The sequence below is a fragment of the Phoxinus phoxinus genome (assembly GCF_949152265.1).
Source record: "Phoxinus phoxinus genome assembly, chromosome: 6".
Classification (NCBI taxonomy): Eukaryota; Metazoa; Chordata; class Actinopteri; order Cypriniformes; family Leuciscidae; genus Phoxinus; species Phoxinus phoxinus.
Genome location: NC_136881.1, coordinates 9574047 through 9591897, shown reverse-complemented (window position 1 = coordinate 9591897; position 17851 = coordinate 9574047). Strand labels below are relative to the sequence as shown.

General features: G+C 36.3%; 1 protein-coding gene across 6 annotated transcripts in view; it reads left to right on the top strand.

Moving 5' to 3' along the window:
• The first annotated feature begins 3193 nt into the window (after positions 1-3193).
• Positions 3194-17851, top strand: part of grk4 (G protein-coupled receptor kinase 4) — a 41317-nt gene continuing 26659 nt past the window's right edge. For 4 of the 6 annotated variants that reach the window (XM_079616379.1, XM_079616378.1, XM_079616383.1 and 1 more), the window contains exons 1-4: positions 3194-3331; positions 13319-13414; positions 17289-17401; positions 17639-17716. In XM_079616379.1, the coding sequence (XP_079472505.1) occupies positions 3280-3331; positions 13319-13414; positions 17289-17401; positions 17639-17716 (339 nt within the window). In that variant the 5' untranslated portion in view covers positions 3194-3279. The remainder of the gene's footprint in view (positions 3332-13318; positions 13415-17288; positions 17402-17638; positions 17717-17851) is intronic. The other 2 variants (XM_079616380.1, XM_079616381.1) reach the window with 1 other exon arrangement.

Below are 17851 nucleotides of genomic sequence, written 5' to 3'. Positions count from 1 at the left end.
AGACACTACAGTAAATGTAGGTTAGCTTGGGGGTCTATTGTCTATTGGTTATTATGGAAGCTTATTTAGTGACAGTGTCTCAGCCAATTAATTGGAATAAGCTGAGTGCGCTGTCTAGACAGGCTGTATCTGTGTGTCCTTGTGTAAGAGTGAAGCAGGCTGTAATATCCCCAAGGGCGGTGGAAATCCAAGGCCTTGCGACCACCTCACTGTTCTGCATTAAGGTCATCCATGCACAATCCCCTCATGAGTCAGCAAATCACTGCAGTTATCATACAGATCTCACCCTAAAATTCCCAGACACAGTGATTATACCAAAGAGCACGTCCTTCGTTAAATAAAACTCACCACATGTAGTCAATACTCATGATCTACATATAGTCAATTGAGTTCACAATGTTGATCTTTCTCTAAACTAGACCATACAACTCATTTGTACACTGTAAAAAAAAAAAAAAAAATCATGATTGGTTATCACAACTTTTTTAATTTGTCAAATCAACTAAGATAATTAATGGGGTTCAGATAACATATTATTTAGAATTTCTGTTTATTAAACCAATCTTCTTCATTGTATCACATTTTTAATTTCAATGAACACAAAATGTTAAGGAAACCAGGTAACTTACTTCTTTTAAGTTGTCAATTTACATTTTGTGTTTTCAAATATTTTGTTACTAACTTGCGCAACTTAAAAATTCTGATATATAAAATATACAAAATATGTATATTGATATGTGAATTTAATCTTATCCTCAGCAAATAATGAAATATCTACTTTTGAAACGATAATATGAAAATTAACTGCCCTGAGAGACATTTTCATTCATTTTTAACCTAAAATGTGCAAAAATGTGTTGATGACTCGAGTAAACTAGATTTTAAACAACATTGTCTTTTTTTGCAACATTTAGAGTAATATATATATATATATATATATATATATATATATATATGTATTATTTCCGGTGTAATACTCTAAAAAAGTGATTAGCTACTAATTACATCTTCAACAGTAATTAGATTACTCTCTCTAAACAGCATTGGATTATTAGTTTCTAAAGCCCATTTAATAAATAATATAAAATTGCATTAACTTTTGTTGAAATGACCAAAGTATTTAAAGGGAGAAGGTTACACTATTGTTTTATAATTGTTCAATTGTCTATACCGTATTTAATGCAATTACATAAGCAGTAACTGTAATTAAATACCAGACAAATTAAGAGTAATCTCTTACTTTAGTTTCTCAAAGGGAAAGGTCATTAATTCATTACTTAGTAATACAAAACACCCAACACTTATTTCCTTTAGAACTTTTGCTGTAATGATGATATGCAGCTTGCTTGCAAACTTTTTAGGAGTGTCAATTAACCATGACTCATTTTTTGATTCCACAAGTTTTAAGAACCGTATGTTCTTTCATAACAGGACAAATTAAAATTAAAGGAACACTCCGACTTTTTGGGACTTTAGCCTATTCAACTTATCCCCCAGAGTTAGATAAGTCCATACATACCTTTTTCATCTCCATAAGTCTGTTTGACGCACCCACCGCTAGCCTAGCTTAGTACAAAGACTGGATATAAATGGTTGCAGCTAGCATACTGTGACAAAATAACGCAAACATTTTCCTATTTATATGTTGTGATTTGTATAGTCACAGAGTGTACAAAAAACAAAGTCACATGAGACAGACATATTTTAACCGTATAAATACTGGGAACTATATTCTCTGAAGGCGAAGCACTGCTACTTGGGCGGAGTGATAACGCACTTATTTGGATTAGTATGCTAGCTGCAACCATTTATATCCAGTCTTTGTGCTAAGCTAGGCTAGCGGTGGGTGCGTCAAACAGACTTATAGCACGCACGGAGATGAAAAAGGTATGTATGGATGGACTTATCTAACTCTGGGGGATAAGGTGAATGGGCTAAAGTCCCAAAAAGTCGGAGTGTTCCTTTAAATGTCAGTTTAACATGTACATCGTTTGCTGAGGCCCCCTAGTGGACCTCGTCCCCTTTGTTGAAGACCCTATAATGTGAATTCATTGTTTGTTTTCCACCTTAAAAATATACCACAGTATACGTAACATTAAATTAAAATGTATAATATATAAAGATAGTAACTAATTCTATTAGATTGTTTCATGTAGGCTACCCAGTAAACAATTACCGTCTTTCAACGTTGAAATATGGTTGAAAATATGTCGGTCCGCCTTGGACTGGTTTACGACGTGATTTCAACTAAGTAGTTTTGGCCGGACTGTTTGACTACGTGTTTTCAACTGATCATCTAAAATGTTTTCAACTGATAATCTAAGACAGCTAGGATAAGTCTGTTATACATGCTAAAACAACAGAGAAAACAAACTACCAAACCATGTTCATTATTATGTCAAATAAATTTAAAGAGTTTTACATATTCCGTCAAAGTTATAAAAAAAATTTAAACGTTGAAAAGTCGGACAAATTTGACGTCTTTTCAATTTTCATTTTCAACCTTCAGTGGACCGTAATTAGACCGTAAAAATTACGTCTATTCAACGTCTAATAGACGACTTTTTGCTGGCTGGGTACATGTGTAAAGTCTGTTAGTTACACTGTGTTTAATGTGATGGAAATCGTATAATAAAATTGTTATCTTCAATATGCTAACATCAATAAAAATCCATAGTTGCCCAGTTTCCCCACAAATAGTTAAATAAATAAAAACCTGTAGCCTGCTTATCTGGAAGTTTCTGTACTGAGATGATGAACTTGTTCACAATAATCTGCCTTGTTGTCTTTGCTGGGTAAATGAAGTGGACGAGAAATCTGAGTAGCTATATGAGAAACGAGATGTTTTATAGCATATGTACACTACTTTGAGTGTTGTAGGCTCTAGGCTTCGCAAATATTGTAAATGCTGACAATCAGATAGAGAGCGAGACTGTTAGGTTACATTCTGGTTGTAAGATGATCCCTCCTCCTCCAGAGCTGACGGTGTAAGCGAGAGCTCGCTCGAGACAGGAAGGACTGCTGAGCACTGAATGCTAACAAGGGGGAGAGAGAGTAACGTTACATGTCCTCGGCGAGCGGAAAGGTGGGGGGTTCAACAGCGAGATATGGAGAAATACAATTAACCTGCAATGTGCCAACGCCAAATTCACGCCGATCATAACCATCCTCACCACCGAACATCATCCTCATCATCACCACCACCAACAGCGCGACCGTCCTCGTCTTTTTTCTCCTAAGTGAAATGTATCGGGACTGCACGGGATCTTTTTTCTGACAATGGAGATTGAGAATATCGTGGCCAACACCGTGCTGCTGAAGGCGAGGGAAGGTAAGAGACAGGCAATGGCGCAATCAATTATCGATAAACGAATCCCGTATTAACTTTATCATGGACGGGACTGAATCCAGCGTCTTATTGGATCTGACTACATTCGCCACATCTGTATAGCCTACATTCTTGAATGAGTGCTCTCTGTTAAATAGCATCTCATTTAGTATGCTAGTACGCACTTCATATGCTCAGTCTCCTCTGTCAGACCCCTAATGGAGGTTACTGTGTATTTTCCCTTGGATTCATAACGCAGAGACCGCAGTGTACACCCATCCCCGTCTCTTCACCTGAGAGGGAGGTTGAACTGCAGCTGTAGGCCGCAAGGTTGCCCCTCTATCTGCGCACAAAGGAGTACACTGTGATATGAGTGAGGTCGGCTTGCTCCTAGCTGGACCTGGTCTTATCTGTAGTAAATTGGGTATTATTGGAAGAGTCGATTCTGATTGGTCAAGCGCATAATTGAGCGGTCAAATGTGTCTTTTTGTATAATAACTGGCAAACAGAGTGGCTGCTTACGAAATCGCATACACTCTTGAGTAGATGCGTATTTTGAATAAGTAATTACTTTGCAACCGCTAAAAAAGTATGTGTGTAGTAGGAATATAATCTGGGCGTACTATATTTGCCATATTGTCATTATCATGTGACCTACCAACAGCATTCACAAATCCTCTCATGGGATATTAAAGTGTCCATCATATGCAATCTCGCCAGAAATAGTAGGTCTTCCAGGTACTTTTTGCATACTATTTTATAAGTACTGTGAATTCAGACATACTTATTTTGTCGCATACTGTTTTTCGCCTACTACATATATTAGGGAAGTATGCGATTTCGGACGCAGCTGATATTTCACCATTGCCAAAGGCAACTTATCAGCGCTATAATTACGTCTCGCGTATCACTCCGCATACTCGTTCTTCGCGTATCACTCCGCGTACTCGTTCTTCGCGTATCACTCTGCATACTCGTTCTTCGCGTATCACTCCGCGTACTCGTTCTTCGCGTATCACTCCGCGTACTCGTTCTTCGCGTATCACTCCGCATACTCGTTCTTCGCGTATCACTCCGCGTGCTCGTTCTTCGCATCAATTCAAGTTTGTGAATCAAAACCTTTATTACAAACACTTACTGTAATGACCGCGGATGACAGTATTAATTTTAAAGTTGGCATGAAATTCATATTTAAATGTTTATTTTATTTAAACGTCCGGTAAAATTTAATAATAGACTTCGTATGTATGCAGAACTTGACCATTCACTTTGTCCGCTTAAAGTCGCCATGAAATGAAAGTTGCTATAGTCTTTTCTTCCCTATTTTGACTTCTGTATGAGTGACATGGCTTCTCGAACAAGAAAAAAATGTAGGACGGGATTTGATTTTGTCTGTCAGGAATTGATTGGATGGTTGTGGTTTGCTATTGCTGTGATGTCATGTGAGTGACAGGTTGTCCCGCCCTCACGCCAGTAAACACGTCATCAGAGAAGAGATGTTGCTGCAAATGGGAAGTCGAAGTTATTTTGATTAAAGATTACGAGGGAACGTGAACTAGTTCCCCTCCCTAATTTTTTTTTCTTTTTCAATAACCCGTAACACTCAAAAGCACGTCACAGTATGGAAGAAAAGATCTCTCATTACCTCCAATTCATCGCAACTTTATATGGTGTGCATACAACTTTTAATAGATGGCTATTAGAAGTGGCTCAGGTGCCCTCAAGAAACCAAAATCATCAGTTGGAAGACAAAATTTGGGTAGAAATTAAAATAGAAAGCACTAAGTACATGTTAGCTAACTAGACTTTAAATAAGTAACTAATAATATATATTAATAGTGTTGCAGCCTTTGTCCTGCTGTTAGGACAATTGTTTTCAGTATTTTAATGGACTATTTTTCTTAACGAAAGGTTTAAAATTTTAATGAAACCATATTGTGGCTTCCGTATTGGACAATATTGAAAAAGAAAAAAATGTGGGAACTTGGTTCTATGCATTGCTTGTTGATTGGATGCTGAGTAAAAAAATTGGAACGACGCGCAGACGACGTAATCGATTACGTTGATTACAAAAATCTGTAGATTTGAAGGGAATGTGTCGATGTGTCACACTGTTCACATTAATCCCTAATCCCCTGTAATGTTTCACATAATACAAAACCGTCGATTACAAAAATCCGTTGTCGATTTGAGGGGAATGTGTCGATGTGTCACACTGTTCACATTAATCCCTAATCCCCTGTAATGTTTCACACAAAACAAAACTCTTGAGCAGATGCTAATGGCTAGTATGGCATCTCTGCTTAATACGGTTGCGTTCACACAGCCTTTTGACAATATATAGATTTTTTAAAATATCTGATGGATGAACTCATTCCATTATTGGACTCGTTTATTTAATAACACTCTGTCAATGGTGATAAAACTTCCTGGTGTTATGGTCTGGACACAGCCATTTTTCATACTGTCACTGCATGGCGTTGTGACTTCTGCTCTTTATTCATACAGATATGAACGAAACATTTCAGATATGAACGAAACAGATATGAACGATTGACCTTGCTGTCAATCCTAAACAGTGACTGAATGCAGCCATCATGAACATTTGTTTTACTGATAGATGCCCTTTAATTCTTATTTCTTATTAAAATTCTTTTAATTTTTATGTTGGCATAAAAAAAAAGAAGGTATTTTATGTGAAAATGTTTGAATAAAACATTGAAAGATTTATGGCAGAAGTTATGGTTATTATTTATTGGTGAGTTCACCTAAATGATTAATCGACTGATCAGAAAATAATTTAATAATAATAAATCGATAGATGAATAGACTAATCGTAAAAAAAATAGCCTAATCATCACAAATAATCGTTAGTTACAGCCCTACATGAAACATGGATGAATCATTCACAGTAAGATCTATAACGTGCATTTTGAATTTTCATTTCATGCCATCTTTAAAGGGGTGGTTGATTGATTTGACTTTTCTAACTTTAGTTAGTGTTTAATGTTGCTGTATGAGCATAAACAACATCTGCAAAGTTACAACGCCCAAAGTTCAAAGAAAAGGGAGATATTTGGTTTTAAAGAAATCGTTTTTTAAGGACTACAACAAACGGCTGGTAGGGACTACACGACATTCCTCCTGGGTTAGTGACATCACCAACCCTAGAATTGACATAAACCCCGCCCCCGGCACACGATTTATAGATTATAATGACAGAATATGCTAATCAATGACTAGAAGATAACTCCACACCAGCAATATAAATTCATCAACTAACCATTCAGAAATGTCCTGTTGCGTTCTACATGTCACTTCTTCTTGAGTCTCTCCATCATTGTCTGACTCCGGTTTGAACATGTAAGGCTGAAAGTTTTAGAAATTTTCTGTGTGTGCCTGTGTGACGTAATTAGAGCTGCGAAGCTCCTCCCTCTGTGCCGGGAGCAGTAGCTCATTTGCATTTAAAGGGACAGGCACAAAAACGGTGCATCTTTGCTCACCCTCAAAAAGTGACAATTTTAACATGCTATATAAAAATATCTGTGGGGTATTTTGAGCTAAAACTTCACATACACACTCTGGGGACATCAGAAACTTATTTTACATCTTGTGAAAAGCGCATTATACCACCCTTTTAAAATAATCTACTCAATATTTCTGTTATTTATTTTGACAAGCTATGAAATACTCCACAGGGAATTTGGGGTCTCAGCAAACTTCTAAGGGGTTTTTAAGACTAAAAAACATACTTACTTATTCACTTAAAATGTTAAAAAGACTTTATGCTAAATGCTAAAACCAACATATAAACCGACATCATATGTATCGTTTTAATTTGTCCTAAGAATACCTGTTGTTGTTATTTCTGCCGAACATACGTTCTGAACAGAAAGTTCTTAAAGTTCTGGAATCACAATGTTAATTGCCGTTAATTATTTTAATTAACTGACTGACACTCATAGTTTCTTAAAACAAAGGATGGGAAACAAACAGCATTGTCATCAATACAGCAGAAGTACTTTAGGGACTATCTTAGCCTACATTAGAATGGGGGCTTTATATGGTCTGGACAATCATGGTCTCTTGGAGTTAAAAAGATTGAGAACCACAGTTTCTTTATAAGGCCTTTTTTGTTCATAGTTGCGTCAGTAGCTTTCTCATTTCTTTGAGTGTGTTAGTTGATTAGATGTTCTTCACTACTTGTTTTGTAGAGCAAGTAGCAGGTCATGCACAGTTTTCTTAGATAGTGCTCAGTATTTTTTTTAGTCCAAGATAAAGCTATTATTTAGGTAACTGTATTTCTTAGGTCATCTAAGCTTATTACATTAATAAAGCTTACAAATGGAGTGGCTTCATGAATTGATTTAGGTATTTAGCATTTGCTGGGATTGTTTCAATTTAGATTATATTGGTTATCATTTATAGATATGATACGTTTTAGGTTTATAATTCATACGCATGTACAAAGGAAAGGGTAATGTATCTGGAAATCTTTCCTCTTAAGATTTTCCACTGTTTTTAAACAACTTGTTGCTGTAATCTCACAATTAATATCAGCTCATAAATGCTGAATTTTCATTAAAAGCACAATGTTGTTTAAAATAGTTTTAGATAGAGTACAGTAGGACATGCCAACTTTCCGAATGTATTTCATGTCAACTTCCCAAATACATTTTGAGGAATGCTGAAACAGCATAAACATTGTGTTTCTTTTTAAGGTGTGTGTTTGTGTCGAATAATGAGGAAAAAGTATTTGTTGGACTGAAATTTGTCTGTAGGCAAATTGATTCAGAGTGAAAGAGTGTTTTTCTTGTTTTCAGCCAGTCATCTTGCTCTTCTTCCTGTTTATCTTGTTGTGCCTTTATGTAAATACAGAAAATATGCTTGTCTAGCTTTACATTAGCTGTTCCAAAAACTACTTACAGTCTTATGTAGACAGACATTGACTTGTGGCATGAAGTCTTGACCAGGATGTTTATTATTGTCTCTTTCTTTGTCTTACTTCAGCATTTGCTCATATCTGTCCTTGTAGATTTTAGAGTAGATTGAACAGATGTGTATCATCTGTGAGGGTTTGACCGGTCAAACAGCTCAGTGGTTGTGTGTGTGTGCAATGCATGTTATTGCATTAGTATTGAGTGAGTGATATGTTGTCAATGTATACCGGTAATCAAATGCAAGAATGCACACGGACTATGTGCATCTGTGCTGTGTGAATTAACATGTTAGATCTTAATTATGTTTATGAGAGACTGTTGTTTATATTAAATATATAGATGATTTTAATAATCACAATGCATTAACAACTACATATTTTTAGTTGAAGTTAGTGGTTAAACAGATCACAAAACTCATATTGCGTTTTTTTTTTTTTGTCACGGATCGGATCACTTTTCACATTTTAGGGGTGGGGTGATAACTTTGCTATCCATTTATTACTTGAATCACACTTTAATGGAACATGCCGACTTTTTGGGACATTAGCTTATTCACTGTATCCCCCAGAGTTAGATAAGTCCATACATACCCTTTTCATCTCCATGTGTGCCGTAACTCTGTCTGACGCACCCACCGCTAGCCTAGCTTAGCACAAAGACTGGAGGTAAACGACTCCAGCTAGCATACTGCTCCCAATAAGTGACAAAATAACGCCAACATTTTCCTATTTACATGTTGTGATTTGTATAGTCACAGCGTGTACAAATAACAAAAGAAGATATATTTGAAGACTGTTGGTAACCAAACAATTTATGGTCTTCCATAGTATTTTTTTTTTCAATGGGGACCAGGAACTGTTTGGTTACCAACATTCTTCAAAATATCTCCTTTTGTGTTCAGCAGAAGAAAGAAATGAGGGTGAGTACATGATCACAGAATTTAAATTTTTTGTGTGAACTATCCCTTAAAGTTAAGCAACCACAATTAATTTAGTTATTTTAGAAGTTTCAAGAACGAAGTTTCAAAGACAGAACAACTTAAGGGTAAGTCAGGCAGGGTACGTTTACACAACAACAATGTGCTAAAAAAGGAAAAGTTTTTCCTTTCCTTTTTTTTCGTGTTCAGACGACAACATTGTCAAAACGATCCCTGTTCACAAGAATTTGCGAAAACCACTAAAAACTATGTATTATGCTGCCAGGCCAGTAGTTGGCCATGTCACTTTGTAAAGGAACCCTACGTGCCTATAGACTGAACCGAACACATAATACGCATATGCATAACGTCACCGTTTTCACATATTTACGTTTTTGTAGTTTACACGGAGAGATAACAGTAATTTTCAAAAACTTACACTTTAAAACCCTATTTCAAAAGCTTGCATTTTCAGGCTGCCAAAGCTCCATTGTTGTGTAAATGAACGGCCAAAATTCATGAAAAGCTCTTCGTTTTTAGTTGAAAACGATGTAAACGGGCCCTAAATGATGACAGAATTTTCATTTTTGGGTGAACTATCCCTGTAACACTTTAGCATGCAGTCAAGCCAGTCGCGCTTTTGACGTGGCCGAGAACGCATATATTCAGATCATTCAAACCAGTTATTCGTTCTGGTTTCAGAGTTCAATAACATCAAATCGATTTAAAAAAAAATCTAAATCGTCTAAATCGGCCCAATGGTGGTTTCCGATAGAACGGATGAAGGTCTCTGCACGTTACTGTCTTTCCGCGTGGCAAAGTAATTTAATTCCATTTAAGCTTTTATCTGACTCCATTTTATCACGACCTAGAATTTAGGTTAGATTGCCCAATAGGTTATTGGTCAATAATATAATAGTTTAGCAATACATTTTATTATTCTATTTAACTCTTTACTTTATATTTGACTTGTTCATTAGGAATCTATGTCCCTCAGAGAGTCTCGCGTCGGCCGTATATATACGCGGATCTCACGATCACACCAGTCTGACCGATAACCAGAGGTTATGGCTAAAGCAGTTCAATAATGTCGCCGCACACGCTTGCTATTGTTAAAAAGTACCCATGTACCACCCCGTACAGTCGCCCATAAAACAACTTAGTTAAAGCCCAAACAATAACCAGAGGTTATGGCTAGTACATTAAGATAATGTCGCTCCAAATGCTGCTATTATCTCAATAGTATTTTTATCTAACCCCCTATTTGCGGCTGCATAACAACTTAATTAAAGTCAAGCAGTTAGTCAGGAACCAGATGTGCCTCACGCTCCATCTAAACTGGGATTTGCGGAAACATAAGACTTCACTTAATCTACTTAAATGAATAGAAAATAATTTCAGAGTAATTCAGAATAAAATCAAATGTAACAATTTATTATGTCAGGTAAATGTAGCATGCCAATTTCATAATCAATTCAAAGATAATAAATACAAAACATCAAATGCTCTGGAATAAAGAGAGAAGATGCGAACCTGACATAAAATATATGATACGGAGTGTCTTGCATACACTCCGCATCACGGGCTAATTTGAGTTACACATCGCCCTGAGCCTCTTGCTGCATTTCTTTATATAGACAGAAACTTCTTTCACATGGAAACATTTGCTAACAATGTGTCTTCCATTTGCCTGGAAGACACACACTCCTCTGGGTGCAAGTTATCTCTAAACTCTTAAGAACTTTATTACCTTTTGGTTTTCTTCTTTGGGAATGAGATATTTGTACCAGTCGCACTGAGATATTTCAAATGATACCAAACATGTATAATACTGTATGATAATTATTCACATTAAATCATGAATTTTGGTGATCTCAGCATGAGAGAGAAGGAGTGGGGGAAGAGGGAAAGAGATGTATTCTGAGGTGAGACTTGCGTCTCAAATGGGGATGCTAACTTCACAAGAGAGAGATCAAATGTTAATTTCCTTTGTTTTCACAGAGAGTTGCCCTCTCTTCCAGTTCTTCCAGTTTTTCCTGTCTTTCACTGCTACTTTTTTTCCCTCAGAGACATAAGCTGTAACCTAAACATTTTATTTGTGTAGGCCTATATTTAACTTCTTTAAATGGTCTACATCTGCCATCTTTACAATTCTAAAATTGGTTTAGAGCTTTTTGGATTCAACCCTATTTTCCTAATTAGCTTGAGATAAAATTATATTACATATTAATAAATTGTATTTATAAAATGATTTGATTAACAAGTGCCCTGTTTGTGATTTTCATTTGTCAAGTAGCCAGCTTCTGCCCATAAAATCGCGATTTTACTAAATTAATTTAATTTATTCAGGTACAGAATGTTGTGTATTAAAAAAATTTTTGTCAGTACTGTAAACTCCAACAGCCTTCCTTCGTTGTACAGACGGCCCATTTTTATACGAGCTTTTCAAGGCATTATATTTTATATATTTATATTATATTTATATTTTTATATTTATTTTATTAAAAAGTGTCATGTTTTTTTGTATTTTGTTTTACTTTTTTAAGACTGATCAGCAAGAAATATAAAAAAAAATGTGTGCAGTTGTAGGCCAAATAAATTACAAAAATAAGGATGAATGATGTTTGAGAGGTTACACGTCTTATTCTTACCAATAGTAATTGAATAATATGAATATAATAGATTTAATGCACCTTTTGAACAACAGCGAAACGGTGCTTTAATGGAAGCAACGCCATGAACACGGGTTAATTCTGTCATGTGATATAGAGGTGTGAATCGTCACTGGTCTCACGATTCAATTCGATACGATTATTCTACAAATTGTCATCAATGAATACAAGCAAGTCAGATATATATGAGCTCCCTTTTTATTTGATCTGCTCCAAGAATGTACACTTCCTGAATGTACTGTAGTCAAACAAAACGTAAGTCTGAACACAGCAGCATGAAACTGTCAAGTAGGCTAGTGTATTTACAATAACGCTCACACATGCGCACCACACACACACACACACACACACACACACACACACACACACACACACACACACACACACACACACACACACACACGCACACACACACACACCAACACACAGTCTAGATCTTTCTGTTGAAAGGAATGACTACTGTTTTTCGCGATATTTGAAGTATTGACATATAATGTTTACGCTAAAGTTCAGTTAAAGATTGTGTCGACATTTGCAAAAAATTATCGATACATATTTCCATCTGCTATATCGGTAAACATTGTAATGTGCTAAACCTTTTCTTTCTTTTTTTTGCAAAAAAAATCCTTGGACGGAAACCCGGATAATAAGACCCTAAATAATCACCCTAAATGTTTTCTACCCCCAAGGGTAGTTTCAGAGGCCAGCAGCAGTTCTCTCTCTCTTTGTGAGTGTGTATTTTCAAGAGCATGACTTGTAAGTCTGTCTGTAATGTGGCTGGAATTCGCAGTCACTGAAATTACAGTAAATCCTGGAGGATAAACTCTTCTCATTCCTCAGTTTGAGGAAAACTGTTTTCCTGGGTACGAGGAATGCTTTCTCTACATTTTGGCCTCAAGACGGCAAGCTTTTGATTACTCTCTTGTACGCTCCTTGAGTGTTTTGCATTAAACAATTATATGAAAACAGGGTATGATTACTTCATATTATCTTACAGGTTCAAAGTTTTCCAGCTGTCATGATCTCTCTAAGGCAATGTGCATTCAGGAATAATAGCATTGATTACCAGATGTATGGAAGAATGAAAAAAGGATTTCTGGAAAAAAACAGTTGTTATTGTTGTTTGACTTTGTCTGTAGTCTGTTAAAATGCCTTATCTCTTATGTCATCCTCATGTTTCTTTTCTCTCTTTCTCCTAAATATTCTTGTGTTTTGACAGGTTATTACTAGGGCTTATTAATTTAATATTATATAGGCTATATATGAAAATTCTATAATATTTAATAATTAATATATAGAGTGGAATTTTTTCACAGTCATGTGGAATGTGTGGCTAAAAAATTCTGTGTTTATGTGTTTTAACCATGGATAGAGACTGAAAAAGAATAGTAAATAGCCAAATTACAATGGTTTTGTAATTTGCATTGAGTTTCTCTTATTTGTTTCTCTCTTTATCTCATAGGAGGAGGAGGGAAGCGGAATGGGCGGAGCAAGAAATGGAAGGAGATGCTCAAACTCCCTCATATCAGTCTGTGTGAGGAACTTAGACGCACTATTGGTAAGATAGATGTATGAAAGAGTGCGTTCAGAAATGAGCTTTGGCAGAATATATGCTTTACGTAGGTAGGGCTGGCATTCAATAAAACTACATAAGTAACTATATAAATATTTGATGAGAAATTCAATCAATTCAAACACATTAGCCTACATTATTGTGGCAAGTGTGTAAATCATTGAATAGACATTACAAAACATAGTGTTAAAAGTCAAAATATTGTTTGTTTTATTTCTGTATCATTGAACATAAGCCTATCACTGGCCTATACAGACACGTTGCATCTGGACTCAAAAAAAACGTGGTACTTCAAGGTTGAATTGATCTGATCGTCGGAAAATCCCTCTAAACAGAATTTAGATACGGGTCAGGGGGGCATGAATAATTCACTGTTTTATTTAATTAATTGCCCTAAATTGACAGCTCCAGTTTCAAGGTATTAAAAATACCAATTTGTTTGTATTTGTATACATACAAACATTCCTAGTCATGCAGGACCAGGTGCAGTCTGGATACTTTTTTTTTTTTTTGGTGGTTAAAATCAAATTATGCAAACTAAATCCTCTCTCATTAGTGCTGTTTGATGTTATTTAAGCATTGCCCGTCAGGCTGATACCTAGAAACCTTTTTAGCATTGCAAATAGCACGTATAGGATGAGCTAAATGCAAATGTATTTATTTTTTTCTTCTTCTTTTTTTTTAAATGTCAGATTTATCTACATCAACTTGAGGAACTTGAATTCTAATGTATATATTATTTAAAAAAAAAAAATGCATATCAGATTTATAATGTTGGCCATTATCAGCCCTTAAAATTCTGTCATAATTTTTTATATTAATGCACTGATTTAAATAGTTCAATCAATTCATTGATTCCATTAAATTAAGTTAAATAGTTAGTTGCAGATGCAATTGTGCCGTATTTGTCATCCATAAGTAATTAATTCACAATACGTTTTATTTTATTTTACTTGTTGCACTTTAAAAGTTGTACATATATTAAAATATTTATTTATAATTATGTATAATTATTTTGTGGTTCTCTAAACAAAGCATATTAACTTGTGTATTCCTCATTAGGTTTACATGGTTTAGAATGTTTCTGTCAGTTAAAAATTTATGCTGGTGTGTGGGCAGGTGTGTGTGTATGTGTTTGCGTCAGACAGCTGTAGACCTTGGCTCACTGAGGAAGTCCTGGCTGTTTCCTCTTGGCCCAGAATGCACCAGGCTCATAACGTTCCAGAGAGTCCTGCAGCAAAGGGCTCAGCTTGAGCGCTCTGCTCAGCATCACTGTGATTTAGTGTTGTGGCTGTATGCTGAGTTTTGCACTTTTTGTGTGTATATAGAGGAAATATTTCATAAAAGGGGTCATATATCATGTATTAAAACATTTTATTTTTTCCCTAAGGTCTACAAAAATGTTATTTAAGGGCTTTGCACCTCAATCAGTCAGAATTATGTTTTTCATGATTTTCCATCCTCCCTGGCACATTCCATGAATGCAGTTTTGTGTCTGGTGTCTTTATTTCTAAATTAGAGGCACACATGTTGTTTAATCTGAGACCTATTAGATATGTCAAGTAGCTATTAGATATGTAACATAAAATTAACATGGTATTAAAAGCATCTAATTTCAAATATTTACGATAAATGTTAAATGAGGTTTCTGGTTTCTTCCTTTACTGAGTCCGTACCCTGTTTACACCTGGTATTTAGATGCATTTTGGTCGATTCGATCATAAGTGAACGACGCTAAATACAGGTCTAAAACGTTTTGAGCTTGTCCCTTTCAACCACTTCGAAAGGTAGTTGAAAACGCATTTGACCGAATTGCTTTCGAATGCTCATGTGGTTGAATGCGTCTGAACAACCACTAAAGTCCGCCTATTCTCCGCCTGACCTGATGTGTTAACATAATGAGAAGCGCACTAGCCAGACGGGATTTAAACTTTGTCAGTTGAAGACCTAAGTTTAGTTTGAAGACAAAAAACGTACCAAGCATGATGTTCTCGCACCATTTCTGATTTCCGGGTCTAGGGGTATAATTCTTCCCTGGGTTCAAATCCCGGACGAGCCCCCTTAAGTGTTCCGTCCCTTAGATGTACTTTGACGTTACATTTGATGTTGATACAAAACAGGACGTCTTATGTATGTCACGTGACTTACCTGCTCCCTCCTTCCCAGCCTCACACAACGTGACGACTGAAGAAGACAGTTGCAAAAAAACTGTGGGTTTTTCCGTGGTCTCCGGTCGCATTCATATGTAAAGTGCGTGATCTTATTTCGTTCATTAGATTGAAAGATCTATGAAAACGCCTTATGAAAACCCCAAATTTATAATTAGAATATTGTGAAAAGGTTTTCATAAGCGGTAAGCCATAATCATCACAATTATAACAAATAAAGGCTTGAAATATCTCACTTTGCATGTAATGAGTCTATATACTTGGCCTTTTAAGTTGAATTACTGTAATAAATAAACTTTTGCGGCTTTCAGCCAGTCATTTGTTTGACCAGAGATCTTACGGCATTAGACGCTATTCTGCTGCGTCCCAATAAAGATTCTAGAGCGTTCATTTTTTAGGCGGATTCAGCGCACCTCCAAAAAGGAGGACAAATAAGTGTCCGGCTTGAGGCTGCGCCGAACAGGGGGCTTAAAATCCGGACTGTCTGGCCAAACTCCAGACGTATGGCCACCCTAGCTCTACTATGTAAGAACAAATCTATGCAAATAAAGCAAAATAACTGAGAAAAATTAGAAATAGTCCTCAGATGCCATGTCTGTAATTTTTTATCAAAACATCTAGCGTTAATTCGACCTCAAACAGTTTCATTAAAATAAGTTATTACTCCCAATACCTGCGTGACATCATTAAAGGAACACTCCGACTTTTTGGGACTTTAGCCTATTCAACTTATCCCCCAGAGTTAGATAAGTCCATACATACCTTTTTCATCTCCGTGCGTGTTATAAGTCTGTTTGACGCACCCACCGCTAGCCTAGCTTAGCACAAAGACTGGATGTAAATGGTTGCAGCTAGCATACTAATCCAAATAAGTGACAAAATAACGCAAACATTTTCCTATTTACATGTTGTGATTTGTATAGTCACAGAGTGTACAAAAAACAAAGTGACATGAGACAGACATATTTTAACCGTATAAATACTGGGAACTATATTCTCTGAAGGCGAAGCACTGCTACTTGGGCGGAGTGATAACCGCAGCACCTGAGACGCGCTCTGAACGAACTCTCTGCTCTGAAAATGTTTGCGTTATTTTGTCACTTATTTGGATTAGTATGCTAGCTGCAACCATTTACATCCAGTCTTTGTGCTAAGCTAGGCTAGCGGTGGGTGCGTCAAACAGACTTATAGCACGCACGGAGATGAAAAAGGTATGTATGGACTTATCTAACTCTGGGGGATAAGTTGAATAGGCTAAAGTCCCAAAAAGTCGGAGTGTTCCTTTTACCAACATGGTTGAACGACCACTTTAGCGACAATATGGTTTCGGGAAACAGTCGTGACTAGCTAGTTGATTTCTTCAACGGTGCATCGTACTATGGTAGTGAAGCAGCGAGTTACGTCATTGTACGGGAAACGCACCCCTGGTTGATGTTTCAGACTGCAGTTAAGGCAGTGGTCACATGGTCAGTCTGATGTTGAGATGACAGGAACCATATGAGTTACATGTCAAAACATCTCAAGGGCCCCAAAAACACCTCAGACCCCAGATATACGTCACAATAGGGAAGAAAAGACTATCGCAACTTCCCATTTCATGCTGTCTTTAATGATTTTAGATGAGGAAAATCATGTGACGATGATAGGTTTAACTGTCTTTCTCTGTCTCTCTGCTTATTTAATGCTCTCAGATAGGGATTACACTAGCCTTTGTGAGAAGCAACCAATCGGTCGTCTGTTGTTTCGGCAGTTCTGTGACACCCAGCCCAAATTACGACGGTGCATAGAGTTCCAGGATTCTGTGGTATGAAATATCTTCACAAACATACACATACTCACTCTGCACCTCTCTTTAATCTCTCTATCTTTGTCTTTTTCTCTCAGACTGCCTTTGACATACACATACAATCTATCTCTATGTCAAAGATCGAATTGTTCTCTCACCTTCTCTTTAATGGAACACATATTTTGTGCACCCTTACTGGTTGTCATATGCAGTTTTCAGCAAATTAATTTCAGCATTATTTGTGTGTTTGTTTAGGCAATATATCAGTTGGCTGCGGATGAGAAGAGGAGAGACGTCGGTTTAAATATTTTAGACACATATTTTAATAATGGGGTAAATATTTATTCAAATTTTTGCTCGCACGCACCTATTCACACACTCTCCTATGTGCACGTGTTCATTGAAAGAATTGCTGGATTAATGATTGAACTTTAAACTTCTCTTTTTTTTTAATGACGCACTATCAAC